Genomic DNA, 22153 nt, shown 5'->3' on the forward strand with positions numbered 1-22153 from the left:
GGATGGAAGATGGAGCGTGTGTGAGGCCAAGCTGTTTTCTAGACAGCCACTTGGCGGTGCTCAACTCTACCTGTTCCACCTGTTCTTACCTAAGTGCAGGGACCTGTGTGTATTTATGTCTCTGCTGTTTCTCCGGGGCTGACTAGAACTGAAGGGTCATATGCTCCTGTGAGAGATGGCAGCTTCAGTGAGAAGGGAAAGGAGCAGAGAGCAGGAGGCTGTGCTGCCTTTCAGAAAGATCTTCAGTGTAATTTAAAGAAATAGAGTGAGTCAATGTGTCAAAATATCAATATGTGGCAATAGGACATTACAAAATCCCACTCGTTTTTATCAGAAGAAATTTCTAGCCCTGAATCCATCACCCTGGTGAGGCTTAGCTTTTGCTCTCAAGCTCTTTGATCTGCAGCTGTGAAGTCATCCGTATTTTGCTTTTTATGTTTAAGCATGATAAAAGGATTCTGTTTTGTTTCAAGTGTCTCTCTCTACCCCTCTCTAAGATTCTGTTTTTTGTTGTCCTTCAGTTTCTGTTAACCCCATTTATTCTGGTTTCAAAAGCACAGCCCTGTACCTTCCTGTAATAGGTTGTTATTCGTACCGGGTTCTGAATTTAGGGGGCTTAAAGTCATTTTTAAATTTTGAGAATGGGTCTCACTGGCCCAGGTTAACTCCAACACTTGAGGTGGTTCTGCCTCAGCTGCTCCAATAGTTGGAATTACAGGTGTGCACCACCATGCCCAGCTCCAGAATAGTTCTTGCTTAAGTAGCTAGAGTGCTAGACAAACCACAGGCCTGTGTTAATGAAATTGTGGCAATGTCTGCAAAAATTCTGTTATGTAGAAGAGAAAAGCTGGGTTTTGCATAGGAAGCTTGAACTTTAAATCATTTTGCCACTATTACGTATACAGTACTTCGTTAGGGCAAAACAATTATTTTTATATGATGAATTTTTTTATTTCTTTTGTAAGTTGAGCACACTTCTTGGTGGAATGATTGTAAGTAAAAGTGCCTGTCATTTATGCTTGCCACGAGAACTTGCATTTCAACCTGTGATTTGAACCTGTATGAAGTTTTGGTAAAAGCTCCTAAGAATAGAATGATTGCGTATGTTTTAAGAACATCATTATTTTTAATGGCTCTTTGTGGGAAATTAGATATTAGTCATCTTTTAAACACAAAATGTGAGTATAAATATCACAAATTCTAAGAAATACAGCAGAATATTAATTAAGCTTAATTTTATACCTAGATACTAATGATCAGGCCCAGAAATTAGATACTAAAATACTAAACTTATTCAAAGTTTTTAGGAGAAAATATGTCGCTTAAGTGTTTTGAAACTATTATCTGACTTAATATTAGACTTGAATGAGGATATGCATGCAGTTTACTAATTTGGCTTTTTAAAATTTGTTTTAAAACTTAATTTTCATTAGGACATGTTTATAGTACACAATGGTTACATTCATTGTGGGGAATTGGTAAATGTACAAAACATATCTCAATCCTTTTTTTTTTTTCCCTAACCACCGCCCTCCCTACAGTTATATGAAGTTGTTAAATGTGAGTCCATTTAGCACTATGCAGTTGTTTCTAGGAAGAAATAGTATTGTACTCTCAGTGGAACCAAATGTTACATTGATGTGACATGAAATCTAAGTTATGGAAAAAGAGCTCTGGAAGGTGCTTAGGAGATGAAGGTCCTAGGGGCTTTCTAAGCCCTTGCCTCTGCCCTTTGTCTCTTTAAAGCCTTAATTAGAGCCTTAATACTTTTTGTGAAATAAGGGAAATCTATCTCAGTTGTGGGGAAAAAAACCCAGCAAAAAATAGGCATTAACATTTTTAAAGTACTGAAATATCTTTGTAATAAAATAACATTTATTTTATAAATAAGGATGGAAGAAAAAGTTTTAAAGCATGTAGAACATTTACAGAGTGTGTCTTTAAGAAGTATTTGTAGAATTGAATAAATAAATCCTTAAATATTAAATATTTTTGTCAAAGATGTTAGTGTATTCACTTGCTATTATTAAATTAGGGATTTACATTAGGGAAGAGCCTTTGTCACTTTTTTTTCTTTTAAAATAGTACCAGCTTTCTTGTTTGTTATTTAAAATTACCTTTTAGTAAAGGTGGGTTTTGTGGCACCCTCTAATATTTATATATAGTTCATTCACAGATATATACAAAGCAGGAAACTTTATTCATTTCATGTAAGTTTTCATAATAGGCTCTCATAAATTCTCAATTTAGGAGTTAACCATCTCAGTAAGTTTACTAGATTGTGCCATTGTGTATTCCTTGAAACAAGTTGCATATTCTGGCATTATGCATCTCAAAAAAGCTAGGTACCAGTGGGTAGGGATACATAGGACCTCTTTCTCATATGTAAAATTAAGACCTTGGGGAGAAATATTAAATAGTTTAAGTGGTAATTTTTATAAGGCAAAGATAAAATTGTTCTGTAGAATTCAATGAATATCTGCATTAATTTTTAGCTGAAGTGAGTGAGTTGTGAGAAGTTTTGAGTTGGCTGCAGGCTGTGCTTTTAGTTGTGGAAGTCTTGGTGTTAGCTTCTTCAGGGTTACTTTGGGAGCCATTGCTTTCAGGATAAAGGATTGTGCTAAGCCTGTCAGTTCTGAAATGAAAGCAAGAACCACCTCCAAAATTTGTTGTGTATTCAATGTATTAAGAAAAATTAGAAAACACATCGTGGAATATTAAAAGCTATCAGTATCAACCTTGTAATTCTATGTTTTTTTCCTTTTAGTATTTTTCTCTGTGTGCATGTTTACTTTTCCTTTTGGAGAAATACAAAACTGATATGATCTGCTTTTTCAGTTAATATATTTTTAATTTAGTAGATGTATATTGAGTGCCATCTGCATGCTAGACATGTGAGTGCTGAAGAATTAGTACTGAACAAGGCTCACGTAACATTCCTGTTCATATGGAACTTTACAGTGGTGATAAACAAGACAGCATTGGATGGTGATATGTACTAAGGAGAAAAAAAGTGGGAAAAGAGAAGAGAGGGTATGTGTGTAGGGTCTGAATTGCAGTTTTACATGGCATAGCTATGGTGAGTGTAGATGATGGTAAGTTCCTGCAGGAGGTGAGGGAATAATTCATGCAGATATCTGCAGTGTATGTTAGACCTAGTTCTATTTTAAACACTTTCACCTGTGTTGAAATTGCATTCTCATTGACTGAAAGTTGTTCATCTGTGGAGGCCATTCAGCATAATTATTTCTTAAGCTGTTTCTAAGTATTTTCCCTATGTGAAGACAACTTTGAGATAGACATGTTTTAGTGAACCATCTAGGCATATTGTTTTTTGAGTGTGTTTGTAGAGGTGGAATTCCTGGTTTAAAAAATGTGTGCTTTTTAAGGATCTTGGATCACACAAACCAGATTTGGCTTTCCATAAGGTTTGCACATCCCAGTAGTGAGATATACTAGTTTCTATGTAACACAGCCAGCCTGAGTCTTTTCTCATTTATTTAGTCACTGTTAGTTTGCCAGATTAAAATTGATTTTTCTTTAGTTGTCTTGGGTATGACTAGGGGAAAGTAGTTTTTATTTTGCTAGCATCTTTTAATTGAGGAAATACATAGGGACAAAAAACTTACTAATTTAGTAATCCTTTGAAGATATATTTGATTACAACAATATTCATTTCTTTTAAAGCAACGATATATATTAATGAGAGACATTACTCAGCTTTCATATAGTACTTAGTGTACATATGGACTCAAAGACTTCTTAACACTTCACACAGCCCTAGGGGAAGTGTCATAGATATTAATATTTCATAGATGAGTAATAGAAATTCCTTTTATTTAAAGCTTGAATGTTAAGAACCTTTTTCAATTGGTATTTTATCCTTGAATATAGGTCAATATAGAATTCTGTATCTTTGAATATAGAATTTTCAGACTATAGAATTTATAGACTTTTTTGTTTTAGAGAGAACACATTTCAAAAAGTTTAAATCCACTTTTTTTCCTGCACTGTTTTCCTCTTTTTGTTGCTCTGCAGAATGCAGGTTGAGAACCATCTACTTGAACTAACTTGAAAGCAGTGACTAGAAAGTCAGATAAGACAAAAAACGCACTGAACTCTCTGTGCCAGAGCTGGAATGGAGTAGCTTCTGCAACCAGCATTTTTCACTATAGTGCATTTGTTACCCTCCAGGATCTGGGAAAGTTTACCTTATTCAGCTTCTGCTACATTGAGGTACCTCTGTGTGGAACAGGTAGTATTTGTGGAGGGCTTTCCAGGTGCCAGCCATTTTACTTGTTTCTAAAGAGGAAAGTCTACTGAAGGAAGAGAAACTTACTTGCCAGCTGTTCAGACCACCTGGGAACAGTGCTAACAGCGTAGCAAACAGATGCTGCTGGCTGATTTGGCATACATGCATCATGGTATACCATTTCTGCAGTAGGCACTAGACTGTGTTGTCACTCTTAGATATGCTGAGGCTTTGCGTGAGGGTTCTTCTGTCCCCTAATGGCAGACAGAGTATGCTTGGAGTTGAGGGCTGTCCTCTGTTATGATCCATTCTGTGTGGTTTAATACTTCAGCTACCAGAGGGTTAATCAGCCCTCATGTGAAGTTCTTAGGGTGTCTTACTTTTGTCTCCAATTATTGCCCACATCCTTTTTCAGTATTGGTTCAAATGCATCTGGGGAATTAGCCTAGTACAAAACACTGAGTGTGAGGGCTGGAGGTTTAGCTCAGTGGCACAGGCACCTGCCTGGCAGGTGCAAGGTCGTGAGTTCAATCACTGGTACCAAACAAAACAAACACTGAGTGTGGTTAAATTCTTGGTGAACAGAATACATATTCAGAGCAAAGGTGCTGGTGAACTGAGGATATAGGTAACATATGCTGTAGATTGTAGTCTCTTCTTAAATAGCGCGCTGGTTGGAGGGGTGGGCAATGCCTGCTACTTGTGTGTTGTAGATTAAAGAAGCAGCTTCAAAACCTTCCCCAGAGAAATAACTTACCTACTAGGAGCTTTCTTGGGAGCTGCTGCCAAGAAGTAGGAGACGTGTGTTTCATGACTTCTTGGCTGTTTCAGATTCCTTTAAGCTATTATTGAGCTTTCCTGGTTTTGAAGTTTGATCTCAATAGAAAATTATTTTAGAGACCCTGAAAAGGACTAACTGCATAACAAATACCTTATTTCCTAAAATCTAAAAAACCATTTTATTGTAAGATGACCTATTATTTTATGCATCAGTAAAATAAAAAGGTAACCAATTCAAATACCTTTTACTGAGTTTAAGATGTTAAAATGTAAAGAAATAGTTGTGGCTATTTGATACTTCTATAGGTAAAGCTGCCAAAGCCAGAACTGGAACTTGTTCTGATCCCTGAAAGATCAGCAAAGTCATAGATTCTGTTGACAGTTCTTGTTCACAGATCTGAAGTTCTTAAAACTGATGGTGTATTCAACTGAGTTTCTGTTGTATTATCAAAACCAACCAGTCAATACATATGTGTCATTTTCTTTGTTTTCATTTTGTAGCACTTCTCTGACATACTAACTGCCTTTAGTGCAGGCTGGTGCTAATCCTTAGGTTGTAAACACCTGAGAGTCCAGACTTCAGGTTTATTTTATCCAAGACACTACAGTTTCACAGTCCTTTCTTTTGTCCTTCTCTTTTCCTTTCTCCTTCCCTTCTTTGATTTCTTTCCATAATCTCTGCAGAGATCAAGTTTCACAGTGAGTAATCTTTGACTTTATGAATCCTTTAGAAATGTGTGCAGGGGAACAGATAATTCACCTCAGCTAAGCATGTAATTTGAATTTCCCACTTTCCTTTTCAGAAAGGGACGGGGTGTCAAAAGCAGTGCAGGCGATACTGCCCTGAAGCAATATGCCCAAGGAAGTCCGTACTGGGATAAATCGTTCTCTAACTGTTCTGTGTACTTGGATAGGTAAGTAGCAGAAGTAGCCTGCTCTAAGTAGGTGGGGGACACTCTAGGCATTCAGTTTTTAGAGATATCATGCTGTGTACACCAGCGTGCTATTTTGAACTCTCTCAGAATAGGATTGTGTAGGAAGAATTTACAACATGGAGAGTTTGATATGAGTCATAAGCCTGTCACCATTATCCTTATTAGACTAGTTTTTTGAAACCAAACTTCTAAAAATGACAAGTTAAAGTTTTTTCTTATTAAAATGTTCTTCAAAACTATTCACTTTTCAGTTGATGAAGGCCCTTGAAAAAGGAGAAAGGAATTAAAGTAAAACCTTTGAAAAGCTTGGAAACGCTTTAGCTTTCAATATTTTGGGAACTTTTTTTCATGGAAAGATTTTATATGGTGACCCTCAGCAGCATAGAATCTTTTAAAAAAGTTATTTAAAATTGATGATGAGGTGTTTGTACATTTGTGCTGTAGTGACGTTTATGGAGTATCATCTGTATGCTAAGCATTGTGTGGACCCTGAAAACTTGGTATTATTATAGAGCGACACTTTGCACTGGAAGAAATAAAACCCTCATAATCTAAGTGTGCAAAACTGTGATTTAAACATAGGTTGCCTGTTTTCAAGTTCTAAGCATCTAATACTAATTAGTTTAGTTAATGTAAGGACATTGGTTTAAGTTTTAAAACTCTTTACTCTGGGAGTAGAATCTGTCATACAGTAACCTGATATAAGAAATTGGGAAAATTTTTTTTAATTTGGTTAATCTAGCCATTAATATGTATGGTGGTGTATTTGGTATTGGGAGACACATTGAGCCCTTACCTGTGTTCTTACAGAGGTGATGTACCAGTGAGGGGGACAGATTTTTAAACAAGTAAATCATTAAAATTCGGGTATATGATGTCAAGAAAAATGGATTCCATAGTGCAGAATAATGGTGTAGATAAGGAAAGACTTCATTGAGGAGGTTACATTAACGATGAAAATTGAAAATTGAGATTAAAGAGCCTGGTGAAGACTGTACCAAACCTGGAACACAGAGATGCAGAGCAAGGCAGTGCTCAGAGTGTGGTGGGAGCAGGTGCCAGGGCAATAGTGAGGTGGCAGAAGGATGGTCAGGGGTTCAGACCCTGTAATTAGAGGGTGATGCCTTTGATTATCTCATTTGCTTGTTTTCCTGCATCTTTCCTCTAGAAGGAGGGGAGATGGAGACACTGACAAATGTGAATGTATTTGAAGGTATAACAGATATCATTCATTTGTGAACTTAGGTGTTGATATAAGTGGAAGACAGACTTTAAGTGGCAACCTAAAACTGTTGGTTTAAGCCTTGAAGTAAATGGAGGTGCAACAGATTGGGATGGGAAAGAATTGAGGTCAGCAACAGAAGAGTCACAGTAATGGCAAAGGAGTTATGCCAAGTGTCAGTGGGTGTGAGTCTGGGTCATGGTGAAGTCTGGAGGGAGTTGACTGTCCTGAGTGTGGACAGAGTGTCTTGGGAAAAGAGTGGAGAAGAGAAGCAAAGTGGCTCTCAGGGAGCGTAGAGGAACTAGGATTCTGAAAGGCAACTAAAAGAGCCAGGGAGGACCTGTGAGGTCCAAGAAATCCAAGAGAAGGGGAAACTGAGCAAACCAGAAGAAGAGTTTTTGCTACAAAAACAGGAGTGATCAGCAAGGAGGCTTTGAGAAGCCTTAAAGAACTTTCTTACGTCAGTGGAGGAGGGTGGACTAGGTGCTTATTTTTTGCATGTTATATTTCACATTGAAATGTGTGAAACAAAAAATTAGAGCCCTGGACCTAGAAGCAACAGGTACAGACCAGTTTTTGTTTTCTTTTGTTCTTCCGCAGAAGTTTGGCAGTGAAAGGGATAACAGAGATTGTGTGGTGGCTAGAGAGAGTTTGAGGATCAGAGGAATCAAGAGAAGAGTATAATGTTAGGATGAGATATTTAGAGGAGTTTTCAGATGCTAGTGTCAATGATTCAGAAGACTGAGGCAGAAATGGAAGATTGAAGGCTTTGGAGACCCAGAGCACAGGTAGTTTGATAGTAGGAAATGGACATTCTCCATTAGAACAGGAGTAATAGGATTAGGAATTGGGGTAGGACCACAGTATGAAGTAGAGATGAGCTCATATTCATATTTGAATTCCATAGTCCTGAAAGTGAACATACACAAATTAACTTAACGTGTCTGAGGGAAGCTCAGTGGCCTAAAGCAAAATTTCCTTGCTCCTACACTTTAGCTCTTTGTCCTACTGGTTACCTTCCTCTTGCCCTTTCTCTCCCCATCGTCCCCTAACCCAACCCCAATAATTGTGTGAAACTATGAATGTGAAGTAATATTTAGTTGAAAGCTATGGGTTTAATGTATGTTTGGATATTGATTGTTCCGGCTTAGAGGCGACCATATAAAGAGTATTTAGAACTCTTTCATCTTAGCCGTTTTCACAATTTTTTTTATCTCACCAATGAATAATATGTACTTCCATGAGAGAGTCAGTAAAATCCTACCTGTTGATTCATAGTGTGTGAACATAATTGAAATGCTCAGCAAGTTTGTACTGTGTGCCCTTGAGTCTCTTTAATGGTTTATGTTATGAGAATTGTAATAACCAGAAACTTCAATCAAGAACATAATTGAAGATGAGGTTATAGCTTGCCTCTTAGATAGGAGGGATCTGTTTATGGTCTCTATTTAGAGAAGTAGTTTTCTGGGTAATTTGTAAATTAAGCACTGTTTCACTTATATATTTTTCCCCTTCTCAGGATGCCTTCAGAAATCCTGCTGAAGATATTTTCCTACTTGGATGCTATAAGCCTGCTGTGTACTGGCTGTGTGAACAGGCGGTTTTATCATTTGGCCAATGACAAGTAAGGAGAAAACCAACTCTTATGTTTTAATGACAGTTTGATAGAAGTTATGAAAATTAATAAGACCTCTTAACCATTTTTTACAATTTAGGATAATTAATTTCAATAGTATTTTTAGATGCAAGTCTAGTGCTTTAGGTTATAACATGATATTTTCATGTAATTGCATTTATATGCTTAAAGAAAGGAGTATTTGTTGCATATATGATGAAGGATCAAGGTTGTTATTTCTATAGTTATTGGAGAGTGAAACTTTGGGCCTGGAGTGTTAGCTGTGCTCACCCCAAACTGGAAAGGCTTACCTATACAATCTCAAACATACTTCAGGGCCCCATTGTTCCTGGACCTGGGTTCCTGTAGCAGATTTTGTTCTTTCTGTTGGAAGTCAAGCAGATCCTAGAGAAAGAAGAAGCTTAGGACAAGTTAAATAGACTTAGCTCCTGAGTGATGGAGAGGAGGAGAGAGGTCCAGAATGTCTTCTAGAGCTGTTACCTTTGGAAGAAGACAGTCAGTTCCACTTGTGCTCCATGGGTATATATGAATAAAGAGGAGAAACTCCTGTTACTTTTTTTTTTTATCATGATCTTTGTACCTGAGAAATTTGTCTTGTGTAGAGAGATGATGGGATCTCCCTTACTGCTAGTGAGCTTTTTGTGCCCATAGCTGAAGATCTTGGCTTTGTAAGACTACTCTCTCATTCAACATCAAAAAATTATACAAATATTGGTCCTCTAAAGAGCCTACATAGCATTAGAGAAAACACCAAGTAAGAGAGAATGCAAGTTTTAATGGTGGTTTTGTTAATAGGTAAGGAAGTGAATGAAGAATGACAACAAAAGTGCTCTAATAAGTCTTGGAACATGGTGGGTGTTATGGTGTATCTACACGTTACTGCAAAGCCATATGCACTTTTAGGTAGGGCTTTGGGTGTGTGCATGGAGCATGGGTGTGTGACACTCATCAGTGGATTAGTCCGCTGATGAATTATAGTGAATGTGATGCTGGGAGATGCAGCCTACTGGAAGGAGGTGGATCAGTGAGGCTGTAGCATTGAGGGGTCTATCTCCTTCCCCTTTCTCTTGATCTCTGCTTCCTGCTACCATACCCTGAGCAATTCTTCTCTGCCTGCTGTGCAGCTAGAGAGCTAGCTGACTAAGCACTGAAACCTCTACAAATTGTGAGCCAAAATAAACCTTTCATCTTTTAAGTTACAGATACCAGGTATTGTGTCCCATCAATGAGGAAGTAAGATAGATTTTCAGTACCAGAGAAGTAGAGTCATTGCTGTGATGCTACCTGACCATGTGGTTCAGAAGCCTTTGGAACTGGCTTATGGGAGGAGTTTGAAAGGTTTAGACATGCCAGCTAGAGAAGCAGCCCTAGAATTCTGTGAGTTGAGCTTGATGCAAGGTTCCAATGAGAATTCTGAAGACCAGAATCTTGATAGTAATACAACCAATAAAGACCAGGCTTACGAGGTTTCAGTTGGGAACTCCACTGAGCAGTTAGGACTTTTGGTCATGTGTGTTAGGAACTGGCAGAAAATTTATCTGGATTTTGTTCATGTCCTGAGACTTTGTGGAGAACTGAGATTAGGAGCTAATTTGCAGGCTAATTAATCAGGCAGGAGAAATTTCAAGGCAGCCTAATACAGAGGCTGTGGCGTAGGTATTGTTTGGAGCCTTTAGCAAGATCTGTATTAAAAATCAAGAGCAAATAACCCAGCTAAATAATTTTAAAACTGTTGAGTTTGACCCAAAAGGAAACTCTTTGTGGCCTGTAAAGAGAGAGTGTGGTTACTAAAAAGATTAGCATTAAAAAGAAGTCAGGACCTCAAATCTACATCATTCAAAAACGCCTTAAGGGAATATGGGGAAGCAGCAATATCCTACCCTTCAAAGGCTCAAAATTGCAAAGATGAAAGACTTTGTTTTGAGAAGAGAACCCCAGAAAACGATGCTCAAAAATAACTATAGCCTAAAGAACAGAAATTGATTCCTGGTATTCGTAACCATGCTCAGCACTTAGAGGCTTTCGTAGTCACAAGCAAGGTGCAAAATGGCTCAGCTGCTGCTCTTGCTTGTGGCAGACCTGGTATCATCCATGTGGTATTGGTTTAACTCACATGCAGAGTTGCATATGCAAGAGTTGTAGGGTCAGGGAGGCTCCCACCCAGATTTCCAGAGACGGCCTGGGAGGCCAGAAAGTGTCATCCTGCAGGGGCATTTTGTAAAGCTATGAGAGTGAAGCCAGAAGTGCAGCGAAGATCTCAGGATGTTGATAATGCCAGGAACTTGGACTGTCTGAGGGCAGCTATAAGGAAGAAGCAAAACTGGCCAAAGAGAGAAACCATGAGGGTTCTAGCTACCACCAGCAGTGCCATAGGGGTGGAGCTGCCCAAGTTCTTTGGAGTTCACATTTCACCACAATTTGACCAGGGTGCTGGATGTAAAAATGTGGGGTATAATCTTGCCCTGCTGGATTTTGGTCTTTTTTGGTCCCACTCCTTCCTATACTCCTATTTCTGCCTTTTGGAATGGGAATGTTTATCTTATGCTATTGTGTGTTGGAAGTCTTTAATTTTCTTTTGGTTTTTACAGGGGTGCCCAGCTAAGAATTTGCTTTAAATCTCAGAGGAGACTCTGGACTTAGATTTTTCAGCAGTGCTAAAATTATTAGGATTTGGGCAACTCTTAGCAATGAACTAAATGCATCTTGCATAGTGATTTGCTTGAGTCTTTAGAGGACCAGGGGCAGAATGCTATGGTTTATATCTAGATGTCCCCTCAAAGCCACATGCACCTCTCTATACAAAGTGTACTCACAGGTAGGGCTTTTGGGAGCCAGTGATGGGATCATGGGGAACATGACAGTCATCAGTAGATTAGTCTACTGATGAATTTATAGCTAATGTGATGTTGGGTGAGAGAAGTTGGGTCATGGGCACCCTCCTTGATCTCTCTCTGCTTCCTGCTTGGTATGCCATGAACAATTCTCTTCTGCCATGTTGCCTTGTGTTGGAGTCAGGTGACAAGGAAGTGAAGCCTTTACAAGCTACAAGCCAAAATAAACCTTTCCTTTTTCTAAGTTGTGGGTGTCTGATATTATGTGGCAGCAATGAGAAAATAACTAAGACAGTGGGCAAGAAATGTTAAATGGTACAGTGGTTCTCAAATTCTGGTCTATAAAAGACTGAATCAGAACCAGCTGGGGAAGTTTAAAAACTTGGACTCCTATCTTACATTTCTGAAGGTTGTAATGTAGTGCTCTGGAATCTGGATTTTTGATATTTTTCAGGTCATGCCAATGAATAGTGAGGTTCTGAAATTACCAATACAGTGCATTTTTTTATTTTATGTGTTTACCACTTGGGTAAGAAACTAAGAATAAGCTCTCATGTCCCTTTGACCTTGTCTTCAATTATGTCATACTCAGAAGGTGGACATACACTGTTTTCTGGTTGAGAAGGATGATATTTCCTACTTTTTAGCTTAAAAAGATCTTTTCTATGTAGGAGAATGTCTTATGTTCACCCATCCATATCAATACTCACAAACAAAATATGAAATAATCATTTTTTATGAAATTTCAAATTTTTTTATGAAATATATTTTTGGTAATTGTAGAATGAATGTAGAGTTTTTTTTTTTTTTATCATATGGAAAGAGATGAAGGTGTTCACTGAAGCAAAACACAATGAGGCATTTTTCATGGAAAGTCAGCCAAATGGCCAAAACTGTAATGCTGTGGTAGTGTTAAAAACATTTTAAACTTAGCATTTACTCTTTTTTTTTAACATTTTTATTTTATAAATAATCAAGGGGAACAGCTAATACAATATTTTACACCGTGATATAAAATATTTTTATTTAGGCTGCATTGTGGTAAATTAACTGTGATAGTTCTCTGAATGCAGCTCATCGTTCACCCAGGGTACATGTGATCACCGTTGCTGGTTGTGCGTGGTGGATGATTGCTGCTGTCACCCCTCTCCATGGTGGTGCTCACTCTTGTGGTTTGTAAGGACTGGGGCATATAAAAGTCGCATCAGTGGCAGTTTGGTAGTGGTGATGTGAGAAATGTAAAGTTCCTTCAAGGTCTTGGTAAACCAAGGGAACACTTAAATAGAATGAGATGATGAGTAAAATAATTCTGAACAAAGCACAAATAAGATTTTATGCACCAGGAGTTTTTGTTTTTCTTTCTTTTGTCTTTTTGACACAGGGTTTCACTATGCAGTTCAGGCTTGCCTTGAACTCACTTTGTAGCCCAGGCTGGCCTTAAACTCACAGCAATCCTTCTGCCTCAGTCTTCTGAATGCTAGAATTACAGGCATGTGCTGTCATGCCTGGCTAGCGCAGGGAGTTTTTAAAGGTGTCTATTAAAGAGACTTTGGTGAGGGGCTGGGGATTTGGCTCAGCGGCATAAGCACCTGCCTTGCAAGCAGGCGGTCGTGAGTTCGATGCCCGGTACCGATAAAAATGAAAAAGACAAAAACAAAACCAAAAACAAACAAACAAAAAAGAGACTTTGGTGAAACAGTTTCAGATTTTCCTACATAGACTCCACTAATCATTGCTTTACATATGATTGACCAGACATTTCTGAACTCAAAATATAAATGATGGTATGAAATGATTTTTTGGTGTGAGGAATGATTTGAAAAATCAGTGCTAGAAAGAGAAATCAATAGGTATGTGACATGTGAGTTCATGTTTTTTGAGAAACCATGTAACATCTGAATCAGAGAGATTTGATCTAAAGTCCTGTGTTTAAGCAAAGATCCTTTCCTGCTGCAGCAAATGAAATAGTGGTGTCTCCATCTGCAGTTCAGTGTTACCCTCAATAGGGGAATTGCTCTCTCTCAGCAGCCAAACTTCTTTAAATAGAAATGTGGATACATAAATTGGCAAATGATTTTATTTTACTTATGTGAAGTTCTCTTTTCAGATTAGGAAATTGATTCTAAACTCTGCCTTGGTTTCCCTAAATGTTAATTCTCTTCCCCTGTGTAGAGTATTGGCTCAGACTGAGGAGCCATTAGTCCAACTTTAAGCCCCCAACACAGCAGGGCTTCTCACAACCTCTTGGCAGCTGTGAGTGAAAGGAGCTCAGACCTTGTCCAAGAGGAATCTGAATTCCACCATCGTGACTTACCAACTGAATTTGGATAGCTCATTTAGTTGCTTTAAACCCAGCTCTTTGTGTTACTGAGGAGATAGTGAAGTACAGGGGAAAGACTGAACTCTGCATGGGTGCAAAACCCTGTTTCATCACACACTTGAATGCACTCATCTGGGTTGGAACACTTTACATCGGCTGTACAATGCAGAAAAAGGAGTAGCTCCTCATGTATTTATTGTGAAGATTGAATGACTTAATGTTTATGAAGTGCTTAAAACAGCACTCACCAAATAGCATGTGCTCAAAAAACCCCTGTCATTGTTATTACAAATGCTCGCTCAAAAAAATTTGGGAAAGCAATGCATGTTCATTGGTGAAAAATTAAAAAATAGGAAGCAAAAGCAATGTATAATTCATTTATTCACTGTTAATATTTCTTTGTGTATTTACATATCTTTTCTGATCTTTTCAAAAGCATGTATATGTAAAACAAGAGTAACTATTTTTGTACTTTTGTTGTTTTTCTAGTATAGTACCATACAGACTGTCTCTTTAATTATTGAATAGGATGGCACAGAATTGAACAATCCCGTATAACATGAGATTGCTCACTTTAAACTTGATGCTCAGAAATAGGCTTTTAAAAGTATGTTTTAGGGGTTGGTGAATTTAAAATACTGTGTTTCAAACTTCAGTTCACTTTGACATATACACAGCTTGACTTATTCTTATAATTGGACTATTTAAAAATTACTGTGTATTTATAATTTAATTATTACTATTACTGTAGACAGTGTTTCTTATTAGAAGTGTTTCTTATTATTTTCTCTTTTTCCTCCAGTTTTATTTGGGTCAGAATCTATGCAACAGCATTTTCACCTAAAAGATCTAATTGGAAAGTTAATTCAGTAGAGGAAACAGCTGTGTCTGTGAGCTTACTGTCCGTTGAGGATAAGGAAGCTGGATATTGGAAGAAAACCTATATTACAAAACAGATCACATCTGTGAAAGCAGCATTAACCCAGGTTCTCAAACCTGTCAGCCCTTACACAGGCCTTCCCGTGAAGATCAAAGAGGCTCTCAGGTATGTGGTGTGTTCTTGCACAGTGGCTTCTCACGCTCCTGATCAGGACTGTGAAACCTTTTAGCTTATAACCACTTTGAAAAAGAATGACAGTGTCAGCTCAGAGAGTTATGTACGTAGGATAGTTGTACAGCTTAGGTTGTGTAGGATTGTCTTGCATATTTTTGTGTATCTATCTATATCACACACACTGTTTTCCTGTCCCTGATACATGGTCTTATATGTAAAGCAGGATAGTGATCTGCTGTAGGATGTCCAAGGTGTTCTTCCTCCTGGGCATACTTACTTATCAGTGTAGTGCTGGTTCCTGGAACATCATAGATGTGTAGTGAGTGTTAAGTGAGGAGGTCTATAGAAGTCTATAGAAGTCTATAGAAGGAAAAGTTGACATACTAAAAATTATGTTGGCTGTATTCTGAGAATTTTGACTTTTAAGGAAATAAATGCTTTGGAGATAATATATAAAATTGCCTTTAGCATTTTTTTCTGCTGCAATGAAATAACATTTCTGTTCTTTCTGCAGACTATCTGGCTTAGGTTGGGGAATTATATTGAAAGAAAAAAATGGAAGAGAATATATCATTCCCCATGTTGATTTTTCTTTAAATGATACATCTGTTACTGTTGTGTGGTATGGCAAAAATTGGCCTTGTTTAGCTACACTGATAACCTTGAATTTGTGTGGTATGACACCAGTTTTTATGGACCGGTATAAAGCCTATGCCAAACATGGGTAAGTACTGTCAGTAGAACTATTAATGAGAACATCTTACAGGCAAATATTAAGTAGCATTTCTTTTGTAATTAAAAAATATAAATTAATTTGATTGCATCTTTAAGACTTTTCTGTCATTCTATTACAATGGAATTGAGAAAAAATAGGTTTATTGCACTTATGGTTAGGTTTAAATTTAGGTTCATCTATCATGGTTACTGTAACAGTAAAACGTGGTACACTAGTTAACAGTGTTTGCTGAATTATTGATGGAACCTTTTGAAGTTTTTAGCTTTAATTGTTTTAATAGAAAGATATATCAGGCTATTACATTGTTTTTCTTCAGTAAGTGGTAGACTAATTGTCATTTACATATGAGATTGCAAGCATAGTTATCAGTTATTTTATGTGCCTTTCTCTTGAACTTATTGGATATATGACCGGTGTATATAATTCTTTCTGTGCTTTCATTTTCACATGTGCAAAATGAGTTGATGTCAATGGTTATGTAGCATTTAACATGTATGTGTTGTGAAGATCAAAGATAGCATTGTAAAATGCATAGATTAGATCAGTGAGCATCCCATTGCACCTATTATTATCCTGTAGTTAGATGACTTCATAAAGAGTCCATATTCACTAAAAGGCTCAATTCTGTCTTTACTAAAAATCTCTTATGCTTGCTTTGTCACTCTCAATTATTTTCTTTTAACAGCTAGATGATGGCATGTGTAACTTCTTTATTTCCCAAACAAGATAATAAATTTTTGTAGAAAATCTATGGCAAAGGCAGAAGTAATATCTGCATAGAATTAATTTCTCTATAGTTAGTGTCTTGCCTTTCCTCTTGCTTCCTTCACTACCTCAGTGTCCTTTGAATTTCCAGTGTTTTCTTTTTTCATGTTTTTTAATTTTAAAGTGGATAAAACTAAGGAAAATAAAACAGAATAAACCAATCAAAACAAACCAGTATAAGTGATACAGGAGTTTAAAACCTTCTGAAATCAACAATAGTTGTATTATGCCTTTTGTTGTCTTCAAAATAGCTGCAGATGCCTTCAGACATAGTAAAAATTGAACAGTACAGAATAGAATACAAATAGTAAAAGCAAAACAATGAGTATGACAAAGGATTTCAAAATAAGCTGATAGTAAATCCAAAATAACTGCCATAATACGTCTTACTGTCTTTTAAATAGCTGCTCATGCCATCAGATTTAGCATAATCAAACAAAACAAGAGAGAATAAAACCCAACCCAATGAAACAATGAAATGATACGGTTTCTAGGTTGGGATCATTTCCTGGTAAGGCCTGGTTCTCTCCCTCTGCAGTCCATGAATGGAGCTGACTTACAGAGAATGAGGCTTGGGTCTGGCTGTCTCCACTCTGTGCCTACCCATGGTGCTGGTTTCCAGGCAGGAGTCACCTGCTTGTGAGGCCTGGATCTCTCCCTCTGCGGTCCACAAATCTCCAGTGGCATTTTCCTCATCAGTTTCCTTTTTGTCTTTTCTTACTGCAGTTCTGTTCATGAGTCTCTCACATCTGTCCTTGCCGTGGAAGGTGTTGATGTCTGACATTAGTACTGGCTGTCCCCAGGAAAGATAGCATTTTTTCATGGGTTCCCTAGAAATGGCCTGTGTCCAGCTCTTCTCTGGTGTTGGCTCTTTGAGAGTGTTTAGTGATCACTAAGCTGTCCTCTTGCAGCAGTGTGAGGATACTTTGAGCAGGTTTAGGTCTCATTGTCTTTTGAAATGTATTCAGTGTTTTGTTTGTCAATCATTATATTACTAAAAATATTTTGGGACAGTTATCTTTTTAAATAGTCCCATTATTGAGATAAATCTGAAATTTTATAAGGTAGTATGCTGAACACTAGGTTTTTAGTCTTTGGTTTTTATACACTATGAAATTATTTGTGGGGGGAGTCCACAAATTCTGTGCATATTTTGTTACTTGGTATATCATGAATTGTTGTTTATAAGCATTGGGACATAATTGTTAACATTAATTAAAGTGATTGTGAAAGACTAAATGGGTAATGAACTGTGAAGCTTACTTAAAAACTATGTTCCAGAAAATCATCAAGTTCAGGAATAGTATTTCCTGTAGTGACAAATGCTGGAAAATTTATTGGGGAGATTCATTTCATGTAATTTATTTTCATTACAACCATATAGACTTCAGCCAGTCTTGGATCAACTGTCCTAAACAACTCTAGAAGTATTTTTCAGGAATGTATTTTGATCGGTCTTTCAGTGCAAGTTTGTGAGCCAACACATTCATCATGCAGGAGTGAAGATCCTTGTTTGTAATTGTGTGATGGCCAAGAAAGCATGTTTGACTTTTATTTGGGTCTTTTTTGTTTCCTTGTTGAGGACTTTTTTTTCAGGAACAGTGAAAGACCACTGATATGACTTGCAAATTGAATTTCCCTATAACATTTCTGTCTATTTGGACTTCTAAGTTTTTTTCATTTTGCGTTTTCCATTTTGCAGTGGATCTTGTGCCTCCCCACATTTGTGAATGGGTCAGTGGTCTGTAAGACCAAGGCAAACAAGGATGCTTCACATCTTCAGAGTATCTTTAAATGCCTCCACAGCCAGACTTGTGTGTCTTCTATGTCTGGATACATTGAAAAGTAAGAGGAGAGGATTCTTTACATCCCTGCCTAACTTTTCTCTACCTTAATAATGATGACGATGGCCACTATTTATTGTTATGTGCGCTAAGGACTCATGACATTTTCTCCTTAATTTCCAGTCTCTGCTCTGAGGAGGCTGGTGATTTCACACACAGAGGGAACACTAGTTTGAGGTGGCATGCAGTCACTGTCTATTGGATGTAAGGTTTCACTTCTGTTTCTCCAGAATCCACCATTAGTTCACTAGCTCAGTGTTCATCCTCTTCTAAGCACATTTGATAAGTACATTTGTAGCTTATATACATATATATGCTCATTGACCATCTCTTCTTACTGGGCTATAGGTCTTAACACAGATAGTTCTTTTGAAAGACTAAAATCAGCAGTATTGAAGCTGTGAATTTGTAGTATCTTATAGCCTTCACTTTGGTTTGAAACAGTGCCATACTGACCTTTTAAATTTTTTCATTGAACATCTGCATATTTACCACCTATTGGCCTGTACATTAGGTACTGAAGGGCAGACTCTGGACTCTGGCCCCCACCCCTTAAGGTCTTTGGTCTAATGCTGTCTTCTGTTAGTTGACAGGCAGAAGCATGTCATCCCTGAGAAGACAGACATCTGTGTCTACCACTCATAGTGTTTTGAGGATGTTTCACTGTAGATATCTTTAAGTTTTATGATGAAGGGCAGAGTCAGATTCTCTTTGCTTACACATTTGAGTGTTTATTCTTAGACACTTGAGACTGTGAGTTCACAGTGTGCCTCCTTCGTGAAAATGCTCCTGATTTTATTTTAAATTTATTTTCTAATGTTTCCATTTTCACTTCTCTGAATTGTCCTTTAAAATAACTTTGAATGGCACTTCTACTCGGTAGATAACCTACCGAGACCACCTGCTTTTTTATGTTAAACTATTTTATCTTTGCTTATGCAGTATTTCAGTCAGGTAGGAATACACACTGAGTGTTGAATATTGCTTGTACTGTTGTCCTGGGTGTTTGTGGCGGGGGGGGGGGTTTGAAGACGATATTGTTATTTCATCACCATCCTAATTCTTGAACTACCTCTGGCTAGGTTGTTGAGTTGAAATAAGAACAAAATGGAAGGGAAGAAAAACATAGATTGAGAAATTTAAGTGACTCCATTTTAATTTTTACTTATGTAAGTTTTTGTGTTCTCACTGCATGATTGAGCAATTGAGTTTATATAGTTTGTTCTTTAACAATTTTATGCACACTACTGAGAATTGGCAATGGTACAGACAGTAATGCTCATTTTTCTCTCTCTCCTTTCTGTGACATGGATTTTCAAAGACCTCGATGGCATTCTTTAATTGCAAAGTATGATCTAAGACATTTAAATGAATCAACCATGATTGGCTGTGACAGACTTATTCGAATCTTCAGCCTAGACCCTGGTCTCGTGGTAGGGGTATGGAAGGTAAGATGGAATCTTGCATGTATTGTACCATTTCATCATCATAGCCCAAGAGTTGCTCCCAGTTATGTATGAGACTAAATGAAACTCCTTTTGAAGACTTTTCAGTAGCTACCTCTTTACCAATCTTATTTTCCTAGCTATATGACCCACATGACCCCTCTGTTCCATTGTTCTGTTGCTATCACAGATTGCAGTCACTTCTGCTTTCCTGTTTCATTAATGCTATATCTTTTTAATGTTATAGAACGGCCTCGTTTCCCCTTCCTATCGTTTTGTTTCTTCTGTTTCTTCCTGTCCTTTCTCTGCTACAGCTCTTCTCTAGGATGTTCACTGTGGTCATCTCACAAGCATGCTTCTGACCTGTGGAGATGGCATGGGATATGCCCTGCCTTTCAGGGCTGAGCATCTAGGAATTATCCTTTTTCTCTAAATAGGTTTCTTATTTCAAAAGACTGATTGCTAACTCTTTCTCGGAGTTATTTTCTGGGTAGTCACTTAGTGAAAAGCCAAATAGCATAAAGGACTTCTGTATACTAGAGTTGGGTTAAGTCAGTGGCTTTGGCTATGGATGTTTTAAGAGAATAGTTCACAAATTTAATACCGAGAATAGCACTGTGACTCTATATTCAGTGACTACCCAGAATCAAGATTTACAGCTTTGGGGCTGGGGATTTAGCTCAGCAGCATAAGTACCTGCATTGCAAGTGCAAGGTTGTGAGTTCGATCATGAGTACCACAAAACAAAACAAAACAAAACAAAACAAAACAACAATGAGATTTACAGCTTTATGCAGTGTTATTCACTGGTATCTTTTTCTTTTCTCAGTCAACTGTGGTAATCAGTTTTTCTTCCTTCTTTTCTGTATGAAAGTGACATGTGAGTGAAGCAGCAGTTTGCTTGTTCTGCTTTTATGACCTGAATCATTGATCTGTGTTGGCCTGCAGAGCTACATGAACTGTCTGTGTTTGTCCTCTGCCTGGCTTATGTAAAATGGCACTTTCAGGGTTGCCCTTTGGAGGTCCTCACACCAGCTTGTGTTAGTTATGAGTCTGGGGAGGAATGGATCAGCTCCCAAATAGTCTCATTTTCTGCTGTTCAACCTGATGGGCATGTGAGGAAGCTGAATCTCATCACTTCCACTGTCTTTGAAGAATTAAGCAGCTAGAGAAAGGAATAGTTAGGCCAATAATGTTCAGTATTTATGGAAATAATCTGGTATCTGGGGTCTGTGAAGGTCTTTCCAGTGTTTATCTTTGAAAGAGTTCAAAACAGCATGAAATTGACAGTATATATATATATATATATATATATATATATATATATATTTGGAGTCATATATAATATTTTGATATTTCAAAATATTAAATCAGGATATGAGGTTATTAATTCTTTTGGTACTGCATACCCTGCTGTCAGTATGACATGCAAGTCTTATTAGATAGTAATAATATATTAGCAGTAGTAATGCCTTAGTACTTACTAATGTGATGATCTAATAGCTGTAAGAAACTGCATGTATCTGCAAGATGAATGTATTGCAATCTTCACAATGACTGTGAAAAATTAAAATATTTCAGTTGAAAAATGTATTCTTTTAAATTAACTTTCAGAAGGAGGAAGAACTGGCTTTTGTCATGGCAAATCTTCATTTCCATCATCTCGTGGAGAGGAGCACATTAGGCTCGGCCACTGTGTATGTATCTGTATGTGGGTGAATTAAAATTTGGAATATTAGTACAGAATGTTAGAAGTTGCTGTCATCTAAATATCCTGAGAATAGCCCCCAAAATACTCTGTTTTTAATCATTAGACACAGACCAACATGTGTAATTACTTAGCTGATATTATTATAATTGGATTATTCATGATGATATATTTGGTTTATTTTGGCTTAGGAATTTATGCCTAGAAAAATATTTATATAAGCAGGAATGCTTCATTACTACAAGATGCTACCTCTGCATCACTCAAAATCTTATACTTATGTGAATTTTTATATTTTGCAAGGCACATAGACTCTGGTCTGCAGATGTATTTTATTTGGTTGTCTTTTAAGACATTCAAATGTTATTAGGTGAGGAATATACTTTCCATTTACCTATAGCTGTCACCCTTTACCTGTGGATATAGATTCACCCACATTCGTCTCTGTTGACTGAAGAGCCCCTGAATGCCTTGCCTTACGTGGTGTTACCTTACATGGTAAATTCTTGTTGAACAAGCTTTTGTGCATCTTAGCTTGAGTCTTCACCCAGATGCCTACCTATAGGTTGTTTGGTGCATTTTCCTGGTGAATATATCCTAATCCTAGTCATAAGAAGTACACTGG

The 22153-nt window shown here is 37.4% G+C and overlaps 1 protein-coding gene across 4 annotated transcripts in view; it reads left to right on the top strand.

Annotated features, from left to right (window-relative positions):
* Positions 1-22153, top strand: part of Fbxo15 (F-box protein 15) — a 77727-nt gene that overhangs the window by 810 nt on the left and 54764 nt on the right. For all 4 annotated transcript variants that reach the window (XR_010041363.1, XR_010041364.1, XM_063231444.1 and 1 more), the window contains exons 2-7: positions 5836-5946; positions 8709-8813; positions 14779-15021; positions 15545-15754; positions 19697-19823; positions 21435-21517. Coding sequence is in view for 2 of the 4 variants with exons in the window: in XM_063231444.1 (XP_063087514.1) it covers positions 5836-5946; positions 8709-8813; positions 14779-15021; positions 15545-15754; positions 19697-19823; positions 21435-21517 (879 nt within the window). In the remaining 2 variants the exon portion in view is untranslated. The remainder of the gene's footprint in view (positions 1-5835; positions 5947-8708; positions 8814-14778; positions 15022-15544; positions 15755-19696; positions 19824-21434; positions 21518-22153) is intronic.

The sequence above is a fragment of the Cavia porcellus genome, unplaced genomic scaffold (genome assembly GCF_034190915.1).
Source record: "Cavia porcellus strain 051 isolate PalLab524CR breed Dunkin Hartley unplaced genomic scaffold, mCavPor4.1 scaffold_20, whole genome shotgun sequence".
Taxonomy (NCBI): Eukaryota; Metazoa; Chordata; class Mammalia; order Rodentia; family Caviidae; genus Cavia; species Cavia porcellus.